The sequence below is a fragment of the Euprymna scolopes genome, chromosome 16, assembly GCF_053919585.1.
Source record: "Euprymna scolopes isolate OS-2025 chromosome 16, ASM5391958v1, whole genome shotgun sequence".
In the NCBI taxonomy this organism is placed as follows: Eukaryota; Metazoa; Mollusca; class Cephalopoda; order Sepiida; family Sepiolidae; genus Euprymna; species Euprymna scolopes.
In genome coordinates, this window is record NC_136497.1 from 122,987,502 (window position 1) to 123,009,138 (window position 21,637).

General features: G+C 31.5%; 1 protein-coding gene across 50 annotated transcripts in view; it reads left to right on the forward strand.

Annotated features, from left to right (window-relative positions):
• Positions 1 to 21,637, forward strand: part of LOC145296067 (tyrosine-protein phosphatase Lar-like) — a 1,305,806-nt gene that overhangs the window by 1,235,393 nt on the left and 48,776 nt on the right. For all 50 annotated transcript variants that reach the window (XM_080142138.1, XM_080142152.1, XM_080142158.1 and 47 more), the window contains 4 exons: positions 10,554 to 10,748; positions 12,726 to 12,818; positions 14,262 to 14,555; positions 17,855 to 18,142. In XM_080142138.1, coding sequence (XP_079998264.1) covers positions 10,554 to 10,748; positions 12,726 to 12,818; positions 14,262 to 14,555; positions 17,855 to 18,142 — 870 coding nt within the window. The remainder of the gene's footprint in view (positions 1 to 10,553; positions 10,749 to 12,725; positions 12,819 to 14,261; positions 14,556 to 17,854; positions 18,143 to 21,637) is intronic.

Here is a 21,637-nt window from a genome sequence, read left to right on the forward strand (position 1 = left end):
ATACATGATATTGAAACACTTTGCAATTCTCTCTTTCCAGTCTTCTTTCATTTTTTTTGTTTTTGTTTTAAGAGCATGAAAAGCTGCTGCTGCTTCTTTTTACAAATATATGTGGGGCCTGTAATATATATATATATATATATATATATATATATATATATATATATATATATATAGGTGCTTTTTTAGGAACACGTATCCAGAGATTTGTAGTTATGATGTAAGCAATTCCAACTACGAGCGGAGCAAACTCTAGTCATCATGACATTAAATCATGCCCAGTTGCTTAAGAATTGCTGTTTCAACCTAACTTTTGAAATAACTATTATATATTGTGCACAATATGGTAATCAATTTAATATTTACTCTATAATACGAAATCTGCATAAATCAAAATACCACATTGAAGCATATTTTATGATCGGGTAACGCCAGGAAGACTGATACTATATATATATATATATATATATATATATATATATATATATATATATATATATATGTATATATATAGTAATTTATAAAATATATATGGCGATTAAGCTACACTGAATATTCCGCGTTTCATCCACTCTAGGATTCTTCAGGCTTATGCGCATAAGCCTGAAGAATCCTAGAGTGGATGAAACGCGGAATATTCAGTGTAGCTTAATCGCCATATGCATTTTATAACTTACTAACTAGCTCTACCTACGTATTGAGAACTTTTGAAGTAAATACTTAAAGTTTATGCATAAATCTATACTTTTGTATATTAATTTGATGTGAGTAAATTAAGTAGTTATATATATATATATATATATATATATATATAATTTTTTTGTAGTTATGATTAAGGCTAGGGCAACAGAATATTCTTTTCATTGTTTTGACTCTCGAGTGTGTATCCGTTGATATCTTATATGCTTTTATATAGAGTGATGTAGTTCTTGGTTGATTAACTGTATCGGATATATACTCGAGAGTCAAAATAATGAAAAGAATATGCTGTTGTCATAGCCCTAAACAGTTCCGACTACAAATGGAGTAAGTTAACTCAAGTTCTGATGCTTCCACAGAAGAACCAACCTAAACCAACTTCCGTTAAACAAAATCTAAAAAATTAGACTAGCATTTCAAAAAAAAAAGAAATCAAACCGTTTGTTTCATATTGTGTAAAAGTACCGAACCAACAGTAAATACAAGATAGAATCAAAGGTTTCTTTTGGTGAATGACTAATTTGTATATATATATATATATATATATATATATATAAGAAGACAAATTAATAATACCTTCAGTTTGAAGTTTGCCACTCTCGGAAGTTTTTTGTGAAATTTGGAAAGGACTATGTAAGTACTGAAATTTTCCTCGATACCCGTTTCTAAAAAAATACCCACATATGTATACATGTGCGTGTGTGCATAAATAGATATTGTGTGTACATAGGCAGCATTCTTTCATTTAAGCAAACATGGTTAAATATAAAGAACACTTTTTTAATTCTGTCTTTCCATTTTCTTTCATTTTTTTTCTCCTAAGCATAAAAAGCTACTGCTTCTTTTTACAAGTATATGAATTGGTCTGTGTGTGTGTGTGTGTGTGTATATATATATATAGGCCTCTGTGTGTGTGTGTATATATATATATATATATATATATATATATATATATAGTCTAAAGAAGCTTTGAGTAAAAAAAAAAATGTAAAAATAAAAATAAAGAATGCAGTTTAAATTCCCGAAAAAAAAAAAGAAACTAAAGTAAACCGATCGCAGACTCAGCACCTACATAATCCGACTTCTAAAAAGTTTATAATTACAAAAGAGAATTCAATTATATAAGAATGAAAAAAAAATGACTTAACTAAAACTGTTAAATAGAAATAAACTTAGCACTTGAATCGGCCGATTTCTCAGAAGTCTTCAATTATAGAGGAGAATTTAACTTCAGAAGGATGAAACAAAGAAAACTTTAACTAAAATTTTTAAATAGAAAACGGGGATCATCAGCTGCTTATCATGTAGCTGTTTCAAATAATAAAATAATAATAGAATAATACGATTACTATTTATACTAATATCTATAAAAAACTATAAAATATTAACAATATATATAAGTAAATTTAACAAGATTACAAGATCTAATTCTGCGACATATTAACTAGCATAAAAATGCATAAAAGTTTAAGTACCTTTGGCACCAGAAAATAGATAAGAGGAGGGAAACCTAGCCATACATATCTAAAAAAAAAAAAAAACAATATATATATATATATATATAATTTTTTTTTACTGTAATAATTAAATACCTACAGACACTAGTGTTTCATCCTTTCGGGAATCTTCAGTGCAGGGTGTCACGATTAACACCAGTCAACAGATTCGAACTAGGCAACACAAGCCATCTCCGGTTCGATTAGCAAAGACCGTATCTATTCGGCTACCATTAACCGTGTGAAATAATGTTGAATTTAAACATTTTAATTTTAAATGTTCTTTACGTCAGTCAGACAGTGATTTTATCGTTATACGATGATCTATGCATAAGAGCTAAATTGACCGACTTAATTCAACTGAAAGTGCTCAACGATAAGAAACGAGTTTCTTAAAGGGTCTGTATATATATAGAGAGAGAGAGAAAGAGGAAGAGTATAAGAAGGCTATCGCAATGCAGGGAACCAGGTGTTAAAATGATGTGATGTATGGACAAATGAAAGTGTGTCTTATAATTTTTTTTTTATATTTTCATATATCCATTCATTCTCCAGATCAATCATAGATACAAAGCAGTAAAATAGACTTACTGGTTGAAATACTGCTTTGCATCTATAAATGATATTGGAAAATAAATAGATATATGAAGATATAAAAAACAAGCTCTACAAGAACCTCTTTCGTTTGTTAATGTTCGTCTATACATAAAATCATTTTAACACCCGCTTCCCTGCATTGTTATAGCCTTCATATACTCTTCATCATTTATTTACCAGAAATGCTTGAAGCAAACTACCTTTCCCTCTAAAATATATAGAATTTATATAGATTTGAAAATAAGCATTGTTGCCTGAAGAGGTCTATAGTTACTAAATACTAGAAAACCGAAACCTGCTCATGACTGTGTAGCAACACATTACTGCTTATGTAAAGACAAATTGAAAGTATATATAATGACTTCCTTCAGTCTTGATAAACTATGGATACCAACTGTAAGGATGTCTGCGCATGAAATTTTTGTGGCAAGAGTTGCACAATCTCCAACCACATCTCTCCTGAGTCAACATTGTTAAATACCAGTGGCAAATGGAGGTTCAGAACCACTGGAAACAATGCTAAGATAAGCTGTGTGTGTGTGCTTTTTAGGAATAGGTATCCAGAGGTTTGTAGTCATCTCGTAAGCAGTTCTGACTATGAACAGAGGAAGCTTCCGTATAATGCTAACTGAAACAAACTGACTTTTGCCAAACTAAACCTATAACTTTGATTAGGGTTTCGGTCATTTTTTCATAGAAATCGATTCAGACAAGGCATGAAGTCACTTGATGTAAAGAGATTTAAAAAAAATTAATAAAAGTCAAAAGCTAGCAAACGAGAAGTGTTAGGTGGATAGATGTCTGCCCAGAAAACAGCAATTCTTCCTCCTTTGCCAGAAACACTACATATGAAATGTAAGGACCAAAGGACAAAATAAAGGAAATTCAATTCGTATTGTGTCGAATTACAGAAACATTAATTACAACATAAAATCAACAGTTTCTGTCATTAAATAACTAATGTAAAATAAAATTCATTAACATTCTCCAGTCTCTGAAGTTTTCAATGAAATTTTGGATTGATGATGTGTATACTGAAATTTTCCTGGATACCTATCTCTAAAAAGCACTCTCTCTCTCTCTCTCTCTATATATATATATATATATATATATATATATATATACTGGTAATATATGTAACCCAGTACTACCTGCCTCATGGTCGGGTCACCAGCGACTAAACTGGTTCCCCCACTAGACTTGTTTGGTGAGGAGAGTGGCTAGTCTCCCTGAAGGATTAAAAACAAGACCTTGCAAAAGGCGAATGAACCCCTTTTCGGAGTCAACGGCCAACTACGAGTGTGTGTTTGTGTGTATGTATGTGTGTGTTGGGGTGGAGAGGGCTCCCATAAGCCGTGGTGAAGGCGACCTTTCTAGGAGAAGCAAATCTCTGATTTAAAAAACCATAAAGCGGGAGACCAGTACCCGCATTAAGCTGGTCTGCAGTTTAACTTGTTGTTAGCTATCTTGCTCTTGCTTGTTGCTGGATCTCAACATTTTGAACCAAGAGAAAGACTTAACTGTCGTACAAAGCTAAGACTCTGTAACATCATCTTTGTACAGATACTTCCTCAGACATTTGTCTATTAAAATAGTCCTGTGGCAATGGAAGTCATTTTTGGGCTCGTGGACTTTAAGTGTCTGAGGGAGTGGCACTCGTCTGACAAGACGTTGCAATCATCATGTGTATATTGTATATATTTAGGCAGTATTATTTCATTTAAGCTAACATTGTTAAACTTAAAGAATTACTCTGCTTGATTATACCTTTTTTAAATTTTTCTAATATTTTTTTTTTTGTCAAAATCAAAAAAATGAATGTTCTATAAGTAGTACTACCACTTTTGATTCTCATATATATATTTGTATATTTTGGCAGCAAGTCATTATTCAAGCACGTCTGATTGAATACGACAGAGATCTTTTTCCGATTTTGTTGGATATCTTTTCAATTCGCCGAGCGTTTTTTTTTTTTATTTCGGCTGGCATGTTGTATATTATGACGTCCAAAATCGAAAAGAGAAGAGCTCTGTTGTGTTCAATCAGACGTGCTTGAATATATACATATAGAGTGTTTGCAAAATCGATGGCATAACTTTATGATTATATTCTAATCTTTATCTTTACCATTATATAAAAGGCAGTTTGTGTGTGTGGGTTTGTTTCCTATACTTTACGTCTCTAGGAGTGTTCTTAAATAGGTTTTGTATGGGAATGCCCCTGATAAGTATCGAAAATCGTTAATCAATAATCAAAAAATCTGATTAAAGGAAGAACAGTCCGATTTTGAACAAAGTTAACACCTTATAAAGCCTAAGATCGCAAGAGCATTTGAGAAGTTTTCTCACCACACAAGCAGAAGGGCGTGGCATTTAAAATCAACAGTAGGTTCTTATAAGATAGATAAGATAAGGACGCGTTAGAAATGCATGTTTCTGTTTAGAATACAATTGAATCATGATACTTGACTTTTGTATTTTAAACTTTAATTCAAGCCGTTATGTAAGAATGTTTTTATAAAATCAACATTAGGTTCTTTGATACGACAGGGGCGCATTCGAAATGAATGTTTCTGTGTAAGAAATGTTTTGAAGTGTAATAATGAACAGTATTCTTAATTATCTGAAATTAACGCAAAAAATATTGAAAAAGAAATTCTTATATGGCATAATTCAAAAAGTAATTCTTTTAGTTTTAAACAACGTTGGTTTGAATGAAAGAATGCTGCCTAAATACATGCAATATATATATATATATATATATATATATATATATATATATATATATATATATATATATTTGCTAGGAAAGCTTAAACTTTTTAAAAATTTATTTATTGCTTCTTTATTTTATTTTTTATTTTGTGTTTTTTTAAATAGATTTTTAAACAACATTTTTTTTTTTATATATTTCAGATCAAAATTAGTTAATGAAAAAAAAAAATCATTTCCGTTTCAGAAATTTTTTGAAATAAGGATAATTGTTAATATTCGGATCATTCGAACTGTTATTTTCATCTTAGTTGTTATTTCCACAATGTTTCGGATCCATATAATCTCCGATCAGATTCAGATGCGTCTTTCAGAACTTGGGAATGTTTAGTTGAATTTGGGATTTATATGGAATTTCAAACCCAACACCTTTATTTTTATCCTCCAAGGTAGATTGTTCTCGTTCTGTCTGCCAGGACTCGAAACTGTGCTAATTAATTATTAAGTTATTCTTAGCTATAATCGCATATATTAAGGATTAAACCTTCAACCTTCAGAAGACTGTCACTTAGAACTGAAGCCCCTGAGATGCTGAGTGCATAAGGTATCCTGAATCCCACAGCTAAGGGGATTCGTACCTATAGTTTGTGGCCACGCGTCCATCTGATTATGGCATGATCATAAAACCAACGCTGTTGATTAAGGGAATGTGCAGAGGCAAACTATTCAACAGAGGCATTCCCACATTTGGAGAAGGTCAGAGATTAGCTTCTGAATTTTGGAAACGAGGAAAAGTGATTTGTATTATTTGAAGTCTTTGCTCTACTCTTTTCAAGTAATATATTCGCAACATTTCAGTTGATGTAAACTCCGACCTTGCAATGCAATTACTTAGGACATCTATCCAGTCATGGTTGACAGAACGAGAGCATGCTACCCTCATGAAATAAATAAAGGGTTCCGTTCGAAATTCTGTGCAGATTCCCGAGTTTGGCAGAAACATTCCCCGAGTTTGACAAGATATACTTGAAGATGTTCAGAGATTAGATTGACCGAACGTTGTGATATAAATAACCAATATGAGAATAGTAGTCAGAATAATGCAAATTCATTGTTTTTGATATCATGGTATTTCTTTCAAGAAACATTGAAGACTATTGTTAAAGATAATGGCAGATCAAGTATGCATTTATTGCATCCGTAGTGATTGGTTACTAAAACATGTTTTCTTTCATCTAACAAAATAGTGTTTAATAAATTTTAAAAGTGTTTAATAAATTTTAACTAATACACAAGCACTATTATAATGTTCCTTATCAAAATGTATGAAAAATAGAACAGATTTCCTGTAGTTTTTTTTTTATTTAGTCATTTTCTTTTTATTAATTTCTTTTCTTTCATTTATTTTCTCTTCCTCTTTCTTCACATACGTTTTTTCCTTTCTTTTTATGTTTTGTTTGTTTTTTCAACTCTTTTTTTTCTTTCTCTCTTTCTTTTTTCTTCCTTTCTATTTTCTTTCTTTTTTCTTCCTTTCCATTTTATTTCTTTTTTCTTTCTTTCTATTTTCTTTTTTTCTTTCTATTTTCTTTTTTCTTTCTTTCTATTTTCTTTCTTTCTTTACTTCTACTCATTTCTCTTCTGTTTTTTTTTTTTTTCATTATTTGAATTGATTAAACACAAGAGCCTTGATTGTAAACCTCTCCATTTTAAAAGATTAATTAACATTTTCTTTGGATTACATTTTTCCTGACTCTGAAAATGAAAAAAAAAATGTTTGTGTGTATTTCTTTCTTTTTTTTATGTTTTGTTTATATTTTTACCTTCGCCACCCTCTCTCTCCCTTCCTCTCCCTATCTCTCGTTCTTCCTTTTTTTTCCTCTCTTCTTTTCTCCCTCTTTCTTTCTTTCTTTCCTTCCTTTTACTCATTTCTCTTTTCTTTTCAATTCTCTCTTGTTTTTTTTTCTTGTTCATTCTCTAAATTGATTAAAAACAAAAGCCTCTCCATTTTTCAAGATTAATCAACATTTTCTGTGGATTACATTTTTTTCTTGACTCTGAAAATAAAAAATATGTTTTTGTATTTGATTTTAATTTTGTATCGAATTAGAATTGACAGAAAAAATAATTAAAAAGAAATAAAATTAAAACAATCACTTGTGTATAGAATATAATATAAATTCAACTTGATTTGACATTAAATGAACTGGAAAGGTTGATATGCCATAAAAAGGTTTAAATAATGTTTTTATTTTTCAAAAAATAATGTTTTGAAATGATAATTAAAAAAAAATGATTTGAAATGATAATTTTTTTAAAATAATTATTTGAAAGAATAATTATTTTTGTTTAGAATAATGTTTTTTTAGAATAATGTTTTTATACAATGTTTTTTTTAGAATAATGTTTTTAGAATAATAAATTTTAGAATTTTTTTAAGCATAATGTTTTTTTTTTAGAATGTTCTTTTTTCAAAGAATAACATTTTTAAAGAATAATCTTTACAAAGAATAAAGTTTACTTCTTGTTTTCAAAGAATTTAATTGTACCTATTTACTATGCATCCCCACGCAACAGAGTTAGACACCAGGGTCGTTTTTTAACGTGGAGAAAAGGTACAAAAATTAAAAAAAATTGTCTCAGTTGTGAAGGACTGATCCTCCACCAAAAGAGGAGAAGAAATGGAAGTGCAGCATCCGAAGAACAGATGGTATTTATTTGCTCCCCCACCGAGCAAATTAGGCACAAGGCCAATTTTTAATGTGAGGAGTGAAGGGAGGGGGAAGGGAAAAAGGGGACCAGCTCCCGAGAGATGGGAAATGGGAGCTGGTTAAAGGTCAGGTATGTGGGGTTGCCCCCACATCTGGTCTTTGCTTGCAGTATCTGCGGGAACAGATGGTATTTATTTGCTCCCCCACCGAGCAAATTAGGCACAAGGCCGATTTTTAATGTGAGGAGTGAAGGGAGGGGGAAGGGGAAAAGGGGACCAGCTCCCGAGAGGTGGGAAATGGGAGCTGGTTAAAGGTCAGACATGTGGGGTTGCCCCCACATCTGGTCTTTGCTAGTCATAGCTAGTCATAGCTTGCAGTATCTGCGGGAACAGATACTACACTTTGATCTTGACCAAAAGGCCAAGTTATCTTAACATCAAAGAATTTAATTGTATTCGGCATTAAATGATCTGAAAAAGTTCAATATGCCAAAAAGCAAAACAATCATTTTTATTTGCTTCAAGTTACTCCCATTTGCTAGATGTTTGGAGAAGTTTTTTTTTTAAAGAATCATGTTTTTTTTAAAGAATAACGGTTTGTTTTGTTTTTTTTAAAGAATAACGTTTTAAAATAATGGTATCTCCCCCCCCCCCAAGAATCCAACTTTATTCGGCATTAAATGATCTGAAAAAGGTTCATATGCTACAAAGCAAAACAACAGCCCATTTTTATTTGTTTAAAATTTGTAACATTTGCTAGAAGTTTGAAGGCCTTTCAATATTGTAAATTTGATCAAAATGGATGCAAGCTTTGTAACTCACATTACATTGTTTACATTCCATCGAGATGTTGCTTACAAAGGTGAAAGGATTTCTATCATTTTGAGCGGATCGTATGTGGAGCTTTTCAATTCTCTCATCGTCTTCATTATCATTTAACTGTCCATTTATCCATTGCATTAACCTTTAGTGAGTTTTTGACCTTAATAAAATGATTATGCATTTTTAAAAAACTTCAAAATGGCATAATGGAAACATAATAAAGGTATTTGCAGCTTCTCTTCCAATTTTTGGATTTTAATCATGTTAAATCACACTTCCTTTCCTTTGGACGGATTGATTGTTGCTATTTCTTCTTATAAGTTAAGGGCATAATAGATTCACTGATTGATATAATAATGAAGTGATTGATTTTGCGCCATGAAACAGATACTGTCAAAAACTGTAAAAGTCAACTGAATTAAAGGAATAAATTATAAGATGGTCAATATCATGAACTTTGGAATATAGTTTTTTGTCAGTTATTCGCTCTCTCTCTCTCTCTCTCTATATATATATATATATATATATATATATATATATATATATATATATTATACTGTTGGTAGAATTTTTCAGTAACTCATAACAACAACACAATATGTCATTCCAAAGAGTGCTCAATGCATGAAACAGAGCAATATATGTGGATGGATTTTGGCCTGATGAGGTGATGGTTTTTGGCCTGATGAGGTGATTTTCCCTGCTAGGGGGTCATTGAAACACGTTTGCTAATGTGTAGCCAATAGCTCTCCAACAATCAATCAATCAATCAATATATATATATATATATATATATATATATATATATATATATATATATATATATATATAAATATCAATAAAAATGTTTATACAATGATGACTCTGGGTTCAGGCATTGTTTTGGGGCCGAAGCATTATTACCACTAGCCCAGAGCACCCCAGCAGTATCTCACGATACCACCAGACTTTGTTGGAGTGTTGTCAATCTGTAGGATTGCCATATCCACGATAGAGCCTTGTATTAAAGAACGTGGAGGTTGAGTTTGCAATAAAACCTCAGCATCCGACATCGATTGGAAATAGGATGGCTTTCCAGCCATTTCTGATACATTCTTATCACAGATCTTTATATCTTTCCAACTTTCGCTGATGTGCCCAGTCATATATATATATATATATATATATATATATATATCTTCGTTAGTTTCTTTCACCAAATATATATACTTTATACTTTTTTTTAATATTGCTTTTAAGAGTGTAAATATTTTCTGATTATTTGAACCTATTTTCTAACGGTAACTATTTTTAACACAGCCTCTGCTTGTTTTTTATTTGTTTTTGTTTAAAACTAATTACTGCTTTTTCTTGCAGTTCAAATTTTCTTATTTTTTTGTATTTTTTTAATGAAAAATGAATACCTATCATCCTTTGCGCTTTTCTTTCTTTTTTCTTTTTCTTTTCTTTTTCTTTTTTTCTCTTTTCGTTATATAAAAAAAAACAAAAAAAAACATTTGTATCAATTCCTTACTCTTTTAGTACCATCACCTCCACGGAATCTCGAAGTTGAGTTTAGCCAGGAAGACCCGCCTCAGGTGAAGGTCAGTTGGCAAAGACCCCTGGAAGTTTTTGGAAGTCTACGCGGTTTCAAGGTGACATGGGGAAGACTTGGAGAACGATATGAAGAGCATATCCTGCGTCCCGACACATATGTGTTTCTTTCTTCTTATCTAGGTAAACGTTTTTTATTAGTCCTCGCACAAAAGTGCAGGACACAAAATGTTTTAAATAATAATACAATAACAAAGTCTTTCGCTAGCGAGGACTACTATTGAGCGTAACCAGTTATACACTCCTTTTGAAATTTTCATCTCTATTTTTTTCATTATCTACTGAATATTTTTGATGAAACCTATATGAAATATGTTCCTTATTAAATTGTAAAGATTTTCTATTCTGAAAGAAGTTTTAAAAAAATTAATCTAAAAAAGTTATTTTAAACTTTTTGTTAAAAAAATTCAGATTTTCTTATTATTCAGACATGTATGACAAAGAGAGAGTTGCAAAAAAGAGTTGTGGAGTGAGGAGAATTACAATCTGAAATAGAGAGTAGGAGAGTTTTTATGAATACATACAAAATCACATTCATCTTTTTTTAAATCCAAATTAAACGTTTAAAGGTAAACGTTTTTATAAGAATATAAGTAAATTTTTTTATAAGAATCCCCGTCTCTTAATAGATCAATAACAACATAGTTTCTTTATGGAAAACTAGCAGGACAATCCTATTGTTGTTTATAAAATCAACAGTAGGTTCTCTACAGTGCAATGTAGACTACAATGATGAATTAAGTCGCTGCAAGAGGCATGTAAGCTTCCTTCCTGTGCGACGCTGCAGTTGGTCCCCAACTAGAGCAAGCGATCAATCTATCTGATTGAACAATGGGCGATTTCACCGATTTCAATGACAATAAAAATATGAGTGTTAAACATTCGTTGATCATCATTCAATCCCAGGCAACGTCGGGTCATTCTGCTAGTATATTTTAAAAGTGGAAAAATTGTGAAAAAGCAGAGGAGTTAGGGTTAGGAACAATGTTAGCTTTCTTCAGATAGTACATCATTCTTTAGGATGCATTCTCTTTATTTTTATACTACTACGAAAGGCCAGATATATAAAATCAACAGTAGGTTCTTTGATATGACAGGGGCGTGTTTGAAATGAATGTTTCTGTTTAGAGCACAACTGAAGTATGACACATGACTTTTGTATTTTAAACTTTAATTCAAGCCATTATATATAAAAATAATTTTATAAAATCAACAGTAGGTTCTCTACAGTGCAATACAGATTACAATGTATTGTGAACTAAGTCACTGCAAGAGGCATGTGAGCGTCCTTTCGGTGCATCACGATGGGTCCACAACTAGGGCAGGCAATCAATCGATTTGATTGAACAATGGGCTATGAAATGACAATAAAAATATGGGAGTGTGAAACAATTGTTGATCATCATTCAATCCCAGGCAACGTCGGGTCGTTCTGCTAGTATATTTTAAAAGTGGAAAAATTGTGAAAATGCAGAGTTCTGTCTCTGCTTTATATATGAGATTATATTTATTATTAAAACTAATAATTTGAAAATAATGTCAAAGCTAATGTAATCTTCTTTAGTAAAGCAGAAAGGAGACAGGAAGTCATTCTTTGATGTAACAAAAGTCATCTTCCCTACACTCGTCATGAATCGTTTAATGTTTTAGTCTTCGTAGCAAAATCAAAATTTCCAGAATCAAATATGCTTCTTTTTTTTTTTTTTACCATTTAAAAAAAAAAAAGCAGAAAAATTACTAAAATAACTCTAATCCCTACTTTATATATATAAGACTAGCCTGCCTGTGTCTCAGCATTCCCCAGGAAATTAGAATAAGTTAAGAAATCCCATGCCCCAACCTTGATGAAGTCTTGAATATTCTTATTGCTAATAATGCGAATAATAATAATAAGACAAACAATAATTTTTTATATGTAAGATTGTATTTATTATTAAACGCTTCATGAATCATTCGGAAACTTTGGAGACCTCTGCTCTAAAATATACAAGTCGATATGTCTTCAATTATTTTTGTTATATAAGTTGTTTTTCCTCATAATTTGTACCTTTATATCCATTATTCAAAGCTAAACGATTCTTGTTTTTTTCTTCTTTTTAGATCGTGGGGCTACCTACGAGTTTCGGGTAGCAGCACGTAATCAAGTTGACTACGGTGAACGTGCCGTTGATACAATTAAAACACCTGATGGAAGTAAGTTTTTTTGTTTTCTTTTGATCTTTTCCAAGACATTATATATATATATATATATATATATATATATATATATATATATATATATATATAATCCCAATCTATATCAATTAGTATTATTTGAACAACTGTTCTCATATTAGATGCAATGTGATTTTCACAACGTTTCGGCTGATGTAACTTCTGACCATCTCCAGGTACAGCTTGTCAAACTCAGGAATCTGTTCAGAATTTCAAAAGGAAATCTTTATTTCACCCATGGGTGTAGCTTGCTGTTGTTCCATCAGTCATAAGTAATTTAAGAATATATTCTTAATATCACCATATACTGGGATTTGAACCTTCATCCTCTAGAAGACTGACTTAGAACTGATTATTACTTACATTCTTATAATGGCATTTTTTTCCTCATCTTCTGAAAGGCAATTATATCATTTGGACGACTTATTTCATATTAGATCCAATGTAATTCTCACAATGTTTTGGCTGATGTAACTTCTGACCATCTTCAGGTGCATCTTCTTGAACTCTGAAATCTGTGCAGAATTTCGAAAGAAACTCTTTATTTTAGGTGGTAGCTTTTTGTTCTGTCAGCCATTTATTATTGGTTTCTGAATTTTTGAGATGAGGATCGGTTATTCGTATTATTTGGATTCTTCGGACTACTGTTCTCATCTTGAGTATCTTTTCCACGTTTCGGTTGATGTAACCTTTAACCTCCTTCAAGTGTATCTCGTTGAACTCGGGGATGTTTCTGTCATCTAAAATCCCGAGTTCGACACGATACTCCTGAATGAAATGTTGTGAAAATGACACTCAAGATGAGAACAGGAGTTTCAAGAATCCAAATAATACGTACATTATTAAATCTTCAACCTTCAGAAAGCTGTGATATGAACTAATTATTCAATAGCACTTTTATCTGTTGTGCCATGGGTCCTTGCACAAATTCTGAAACTGTAAAATTTATAACCACTGTGGCATAAAGGGCGATCAAGGTTGGATTTTATGGTATTATAAATCCAATTTCATGTTCTTATCTGATCTTCTATTGTCAGGTTCGTACTGAATGGTATTATATATATATTGGTGGGGGTGGGGGGAGATGAGGTTAATCACCTGAAGAAGGCCTGAGGATGAGTTGGAAACATGGTGAAACAATAACTATGAAGATGAGGATAACAGTCCTCAACAAAAAAGTGAATAAACATTTCTTAGTTATAAACTTGAAACAAAAACTTTGGCGTTTATTCTTAAGAGTAGATAAGTTTTAACATTTGGTAATTTTTATACAATTTTTTTTATTTTGACTGTAAAGAAAAGAGAAATAAGAAGAAATCAATGAAGTTCCTCCAAAGAATAATCAGAAATAAACACAATAATGGTAGTTCAACTGCGTTAATTTTCACATCTTTGTACGCTTTTTTTTTTTTTTTTTTTCAGCTCCTGCTGGTGCTCCACAGAATTTCACGGTGATCCCAATAAGTGAGACTTCTGTTCGGCTCACTTGGGATCTGCCCGCAAAGAACCTGCGAAACGGTGAAATCATCATGTATCAAGTCAACTTCCACAAGCAATCTGACTCTATCAATGTTGAGGACCTAAATGTTACTGACAACACCATGGACATTTCTGGCCTGGACATGAACACGGCTTACGTCTTCCTCATCCGAGGATATACCTCAAAAGGACCTGGACCATGGAGCAACAAGCAAATTGCCCACACCTTTGGACACAGTAAGTATCGATTCGAAACCTCATCGATCATGCAGTATAGTTAACAAGGCAAAAAGGAGTGAAAAAAAATAAGACAACAAATAACCGTTACCAAATGCAGGAAAATTTACTTTTCCAATTTCATGTATAATTGTCACGGGTGTATACGGATTTTAAGATTTATCATGTGTGCCTTTGTTATTGTAGCTTTTACTTAACCAAGCAAGTGTGATTTCCAACATAGCAGTCAATTTTAGGGGAGACTTTGTTTAAAATTTCATGCTTAAAAAATAGAATTAAAAAACAGTAAGTATTTATTGGAAACTTTGCCAGTTGTGCAGTATAGCTAACAAGGTAAAAATAAGTGAAAAAAAAAATACAGCTATTAACTGTTACTAAATGCAAGAAAATTTATTTTTTTTATATATAACTTTTTTTTTATGCATAATTTTTATGTTTTTTTTTTTTTACTTATTTTTTACACCAAACATGGTGTATTGCCACTTGAACATAAGGGGCTACTTTTTGGGATTGTGGGGAGTTGAGCAGTGAGATATCTGTTCATATCACATTTAAACTACTGCATGTTGGTACACTCAGCGAAACAAGAAACACGGAGAGAAATTCCAAAGTCTAGCAGTCCATGGGAAGAAACTATTAGATATTAGAGTAGAAGACTTTCTGGTATTTAGGGTACTTTACAGTGAAGAGGTAAGATTTTGCTGCTTGACAAGTTAGTCAAGAGTATTGTAATATTTATTATCTATTCATTATTTGTTATGTTTACTTAGCTAAACAAGCATGGTTTCCAACATAGCAGCCAACTTGAAGATGATTAAGTTACAAATTTCAGGATTAAAAATTAGCAATAAAAAATTTAAAAAAAAAAAGGGATAGTAGTGGTACTGTAAGCCCAAGTCCGAAGGTGATAAGGGATAAAGGTAAGCTTTGTTTTTTTTTATTATTACCTTTTAAGTTTGAAATTGGCGATTATGTTGAAATCTCTATTGGCTTGGCTAAGTAAAAGTGACGATAACACATGAATATATAATAAAATTTTACAATCAGTATACACATGTAAAAATTTGTACGGATAACTATAAAAGTAAATTTTTTTAGTTTTTTATCCTTTTTTTTTCTTGTTAACTATGTTGCAGAATTGCCAAAACCTTTTTTGATAAGATTTAGAAAAAACAAGTATGACCTTGAGCCACCCATTGAGCATGGGTTACATTGTTTGAATATCTTTAGATTTTTATGCATCTCTGATGCAGAATGCCTATCTATCAGCATTTCACTATATGAAAAAAAAACTGTTTTATTGCTAAAAATAACTAGCTATATAAAAAAAAGTGTTTTATTACTAAAAATAACTAGCTATATAAAAAAAATTGTTTTATTACTAAAAATAACTAGCTATATTAAGGGTGTCTAAAAAGTCACTGAAGGGTTTTGAACTTTAATAGATTCTTTATTTTTGATGGTATATTTCTGTGATTTCAATATGATCTAAGACATTGGGAAATTAAAAAGATGCAAAATTCAAACAATGAAAAATAATGTCTTGGATATGGTTGGCATCATCATTATCTTCCTGGCAGGCTGCTTCAGGGAGCAGGAATAATGTTAGCTTTCTTCAGATGGTACATCATTCTTCGGGATGCATTCTCTTTATTTTTATACTACTACATGAAAAATATGTACTAGTATAAAAATATACTTATGATAAGTGACCTATACTGAAACGTTTGTTTTATTTTTGGTTTCTAATTCACAATTAGGTTAGCGCTTCCACCATACTTGTTTTATTACTAAAAATAACAAACTATACATAAATATGCAGTATAAATATACTTTTGGTGAGGGAGCTATGCAGAAAACTTTGTGTTATTATCATGTCATGCTAACTGTGAAATTTCTAACTTTATGATCGCTTTTACAGACAAACGTTTTCATATATATATATATATATATATATATATATATATATGTATATATGGTTACGAGTAAATAAATTTATTGTTTTATTATCTATTTTGACACACTCCGCCTGGTCGCTCTAGTTTAAAATAAAGCTAATGGTTTTTCATTTTAATTGTTTGTATAAATGCTTATTTTCTCCACTCTTTAACTTGCTTCTCCTGACAATCTTTGTTTCTAAATTACAATTAGGTTAGTCAGAACATTATCCACACATTATTAGTCATCAATGATCCAAGTGAGCTTTTTATAATAGTGTTATATATATATATATATATATATATATATATATATATATATAGTGAATAAATGACAAAAGACTATATTCCAGAGTTCATGGTGTTGACCATCTTATAATTTATTCTTTTAACTCAGTTGACCTTTACAATTTTTGACAGTATCTGTTTCGTAGCACAAAATCAATCAATTATTATATCAATCAGTGAATCCATTTTGCCCTTAACTCATCAGAAGAAATAGCAGCAAATAATCCGAAAATTGGAAGAGAAGCTGTAAATACCTTATAATATGTTTTCATTACACCATTTATTTCCTTTTGACAGATTAATTGTTGCTATACATGTTTACATAAGTATACATATACGCACACTTGGGGATACTTTTCCCTGCAAGTAAATCCTGACCAAATATTCAAAATAACATGAACAGCTGTTTTATTACTCACATAGATCATACAGTTGTAATGTTGACGGTGTGTAGAGGTTGTCTGCCTTTATTTCTCTTATTTGAATTCAAGGAATGGTGCACCTTTTCTAAATAATGTTGCCTCTAGTAACAGCACTAAGCTGGATACTCCTCCAGACTAGATGAATTCTTGTCCTAGAATCCGGTAAAAGGCTTTCCCTAACACTTTTTATCAGTAACTGTGGAGGCTATGTGTGACTGGATGTTGTGATAAAAAAAAAAACTCCCTTAACGGTAAATTTACATTCTTGTTGATGCTGCTATATGACAGAATCAAGTCTCCTGGCATCCTTTGTTGCCCATGTGAAGACAGATTTAGATTTTGAGGTTTTTCTTTTTTTTTTTTTTTCTTTTTTTTTTTTTTTGTCTGTAAGAATGGCGTATCCTGTCACCATCCTGGTACTCAACCATTGAACACACTACTGGTGTACAGTATCTTTTTGAAGATTGGGATCTTTCGTTTGCACGGCATTCTAAGAATGGGCCTCACCAAGATTATATAAAGGAGACGGAAACTGCCTGCTATTAAGGATTTCAGTAGATATGTATACGCACCTTATGCTTCAGCTATTATATATCTATTATACAAATACCTTTGTTTGAATATTAAAAAACGTGTGCTGTTTTGTTTCTAGTGCCTCCTACACCTCAAAATGTGAAGATTCGAAGAACATCTCCAACCACAATTGATGTAATGTGGAACCAACCCGCATTCCCTGTTGCAGGCTACCGTGTATATTATAACATGTTCGCCCTTCCTAACATGGACCTTTGGCAAAGCATTGACGTTGGCCCATATACGATTGCGGAAGTGACTGGCTTGGACCCTCAAACTATCTATGTAGTCAGGGTTCAGGCTATCTCCACGAGTAGACGGTTTGGCAATTTGTCAGAACTGATATATACAAATATGATTCCAAAAGGTATGTGAAAAAGAACATTTTTTTTTTTTATATAATTTTTTTTTTTTTTTAAGACACTGACGCCAGTGAATTAAGTGATGAACATAGGGATGTTTAAAGAAAAGTTTTTTTTAGAACTCTGAGAATTTGAAAATATTTAGTCAAAAAGCAAAAAAATTAGTGCCCGTTTTATTTTTCTTTATCAAAAATTATTACCAAAAGTATTTTTGTAAATACAATATTATTTGATATTAAAATTACTTTAAAAGTAAACTTGAATTTATAGGATAGTTAGAGCATTCACTTATACTTTATGTATAAAAATATGAGTCGGTTATAAGGACTACTTACCAAAATAGTTTTGATCGAAAAACTGAAACGTCAGTGTTTCCAATATCTACCAGACAGTACGTGTAATATTTGGAAGACACTCTAACCCATGACTAACTTTAGATATTGATGATGGAACGATTCCAATATATTTTTTTGATACTGATACAATTACTGATTTTGCTTTAAATTTCTGATTCCGATACAATTACTGATTCCGATTTTAAAATCGTCTATTTTCTTTTTCAGATTTAGCAGCAAGTACTCATTTGATCTTAAATGTCGATGTAATTTTCTCTTTAATTTGAGAAACTTTTTAATCTTTTCCCGTTGTGCATTGTATCCAAGATTTCGATAAACTCAATCACATATACTTTTCACTTCTGCCATTTTTTCTTATCCATTTGTGCCATTTTTAACTGGTGCCATTTTTATTGGGGTAATTTTTCAAATGCCATTTTTATCTTAATCAGTTATTATGACCTATGAATTTTAGTTTTTATTGGTAGATAAAAATCGATAAATATTTATCATTTCCAGCATCAAGTTAAAAAAAAAAATTGAAAGAATCGTTTTTGGAATCAGATATTCAGTTTAAATTTTTCTGATTCTGATATGGATTTCAATACCTCACAAAGTTCTGATTTTTCCGATTCCCAATTCCGATTCCCTTAATTGTCTCAATACTAAAACATTGCTGAAATATGGTAAAGTATTCTTTTGGTTAAAAAAAAATGGAATATGAGTGCTAACGGGTTAGATTATAGAAATAGGAATATTTAAACCAAAACTTCTTCAGAACTCCAAGACCATTTTAGAAATGATTAATAATATTTAAAAATAGTTTCATTTTAAACATTATTGAATCTTAATGCCCGATACCATTGAAGTTATGTTTGTATTCCCCATCTGTCCAATGAGGCATGAAAGTATAACCCTTTCTTTAAATCTATTTTTTAATCCTACATTTGAAAGATCTTAGTGAAAAAGAAATGACTCTTACTGGGTTTTGTGAGAATTACATTCAGATATACAGCATGATCACATGGACACACCGGTTCCTGTTAGATCAATAAAGTTAAGCAACCTCAGTCGAGATGATGGAGTTCAGTAAACCCCATATTTTTATTGTATGACTGTTAATATGTGTGCACGCCGCAACTACACACATTGGAAAACAGGAGGACTGACCTGACCTTCTACAATATAAATTTCACCTGTCTGTTTAAATGTATGTTTGTTTGTATGTCTGCCTAAAACTTTCGACAGATTTTCACAAGATTGATATCGTTTTGAAGCTCGATCCTTCGGACGACAAATATCGAAAAATTGACTACAAACATTAATTCCTTCACCCTTAACTGGTCACTTTTCTACAGGGTGAGGTCACTTTTTTTTGCCAATATTTTTGGAAATCATCCCCTGTTTTTGATTGACTAACCTTAATTTAAATCTATGTCACTTCCGGTTTGGCAATGTACGCAACAGCCAAGACATTACGTTTTTTTTTTTTTTTCACTTTCTTTTCCTCCTTCGTGGTACGGGTTCGAGCCTGCCTACTACCACTTTTTTTTTTGTTTTTTTAAACACCCGGGCAACGCAGGCCACCCAGGCTAGTCCACTTATATACAGACAACCTATATTCCAAATAATCACCTATCTGGTACTGGCCAAACTCAACATTACTTACCTTTGGTGGTCTGATGAAAAATGGTGTGTCAATGCAGGGCTCTACGAATAAATTTATTTTAAGTTGACCTTTGACAACTAAATATTTTCATTTACTATAGATATTTTCATTTACTATAAATAGAAAAGTTACTAGCCAAATCCACGTGAACTTTGGAATATGACATCTTCGTTCAATGACAAAGACGTACATCATAAAGATTTTTCTGCATTTTTTTTTTTTTCATAAGTGTAATTCGAAATATGTACCAAATTTTATGCTGAGATTTGAAGGTATAAACATATATATTTCTTCAGATGTCATTTTTGGTGAACAATCTACGTTAAAAAAAAATGTATATTGTTCTATAAAACCTTTTATTGTTTAAATAATTTGACTTTGCTTGATTTATTAAAAAAAAAAAGTTGAAAAAAATTTTCAACCAGTAATGAGCTTTGGAAGATTGTCGGTGAAAAAAAAAAAAAAAAAAAACAATCGCCGAAAAATAATCATGTCATTATTTCTAGTCGCCACTATGAAAAATCAATCATAAATGTGACTGTTTCACTCGCAATGTAGAGCTCTTGCGAATATCAGGTGCCACAGGTGCTCTTTGTTTATCTCGGCATCTTGTCATTGGAATCAAGCAGTTTTGACTCAGGAGAGGAGTGGTTTAGTGTGTGTCATCTATCATTTTTCCAGGATTATCAGGCTGTAATAACTGAATATTCTTTTCATTGTTTTCACTCTCAAGTATGTATCGAACATAGTAAGACACAGTCAATTAACCGAGAACCACATCCATCTATATAAAAACATATGAGATATTAACAGATATATACTAGAGTCAAAACAATGAAAAGAATATGCTGTTGTCACAGACTTAATTATCAGATAGTCTTTGTTGTTCCGATGGACGAACATTTACTTCCGGATACAAATTTTTATTTCATTATCTCATTGTTTTGATAACAAACAACTTATTTCCACGGTTGTTTTCTTTCTTTTTTTTTTTTTTTTTTGATAACTTTCATTCGCTTCAAAAATAATTTTTATTGCCACTGAAGCATAAGAGGCTACTGTGATAGGGAACAGATTTATATGTGGCTAATCTGGATTGCATAATCGCATTGACACACCAGTTCTCATTAGATCACCAAAGTTAAGCAACACTAAGCTTGGTCAGTACCAAATGGGTGACTAATTTGGGAATTTCAGGTGCTCTATGTAGGAGGACGTCGACACCTCCCTGCAAGAGTTGCAAAAACCTAACGTCGTTATCTCCCATAACAGGGATATACTGGGGACTGCTTTTGAAGTTCAAACTCCCATGGAATTTCCTCCTTCAGAGGAAACCATTTAAACCTGCATAGGTTTATTAGTGCAGTTTCCATTTTTCCAATCTGGACAGGGAATCAGGCAGCAAGATGTTTGACATTACATTTAAATTTCTGAGCGTTTATATATTTGAACGAAATTAGCAACAGGAAGTGAATTGTAAAGTAAGTAAGGTGAGT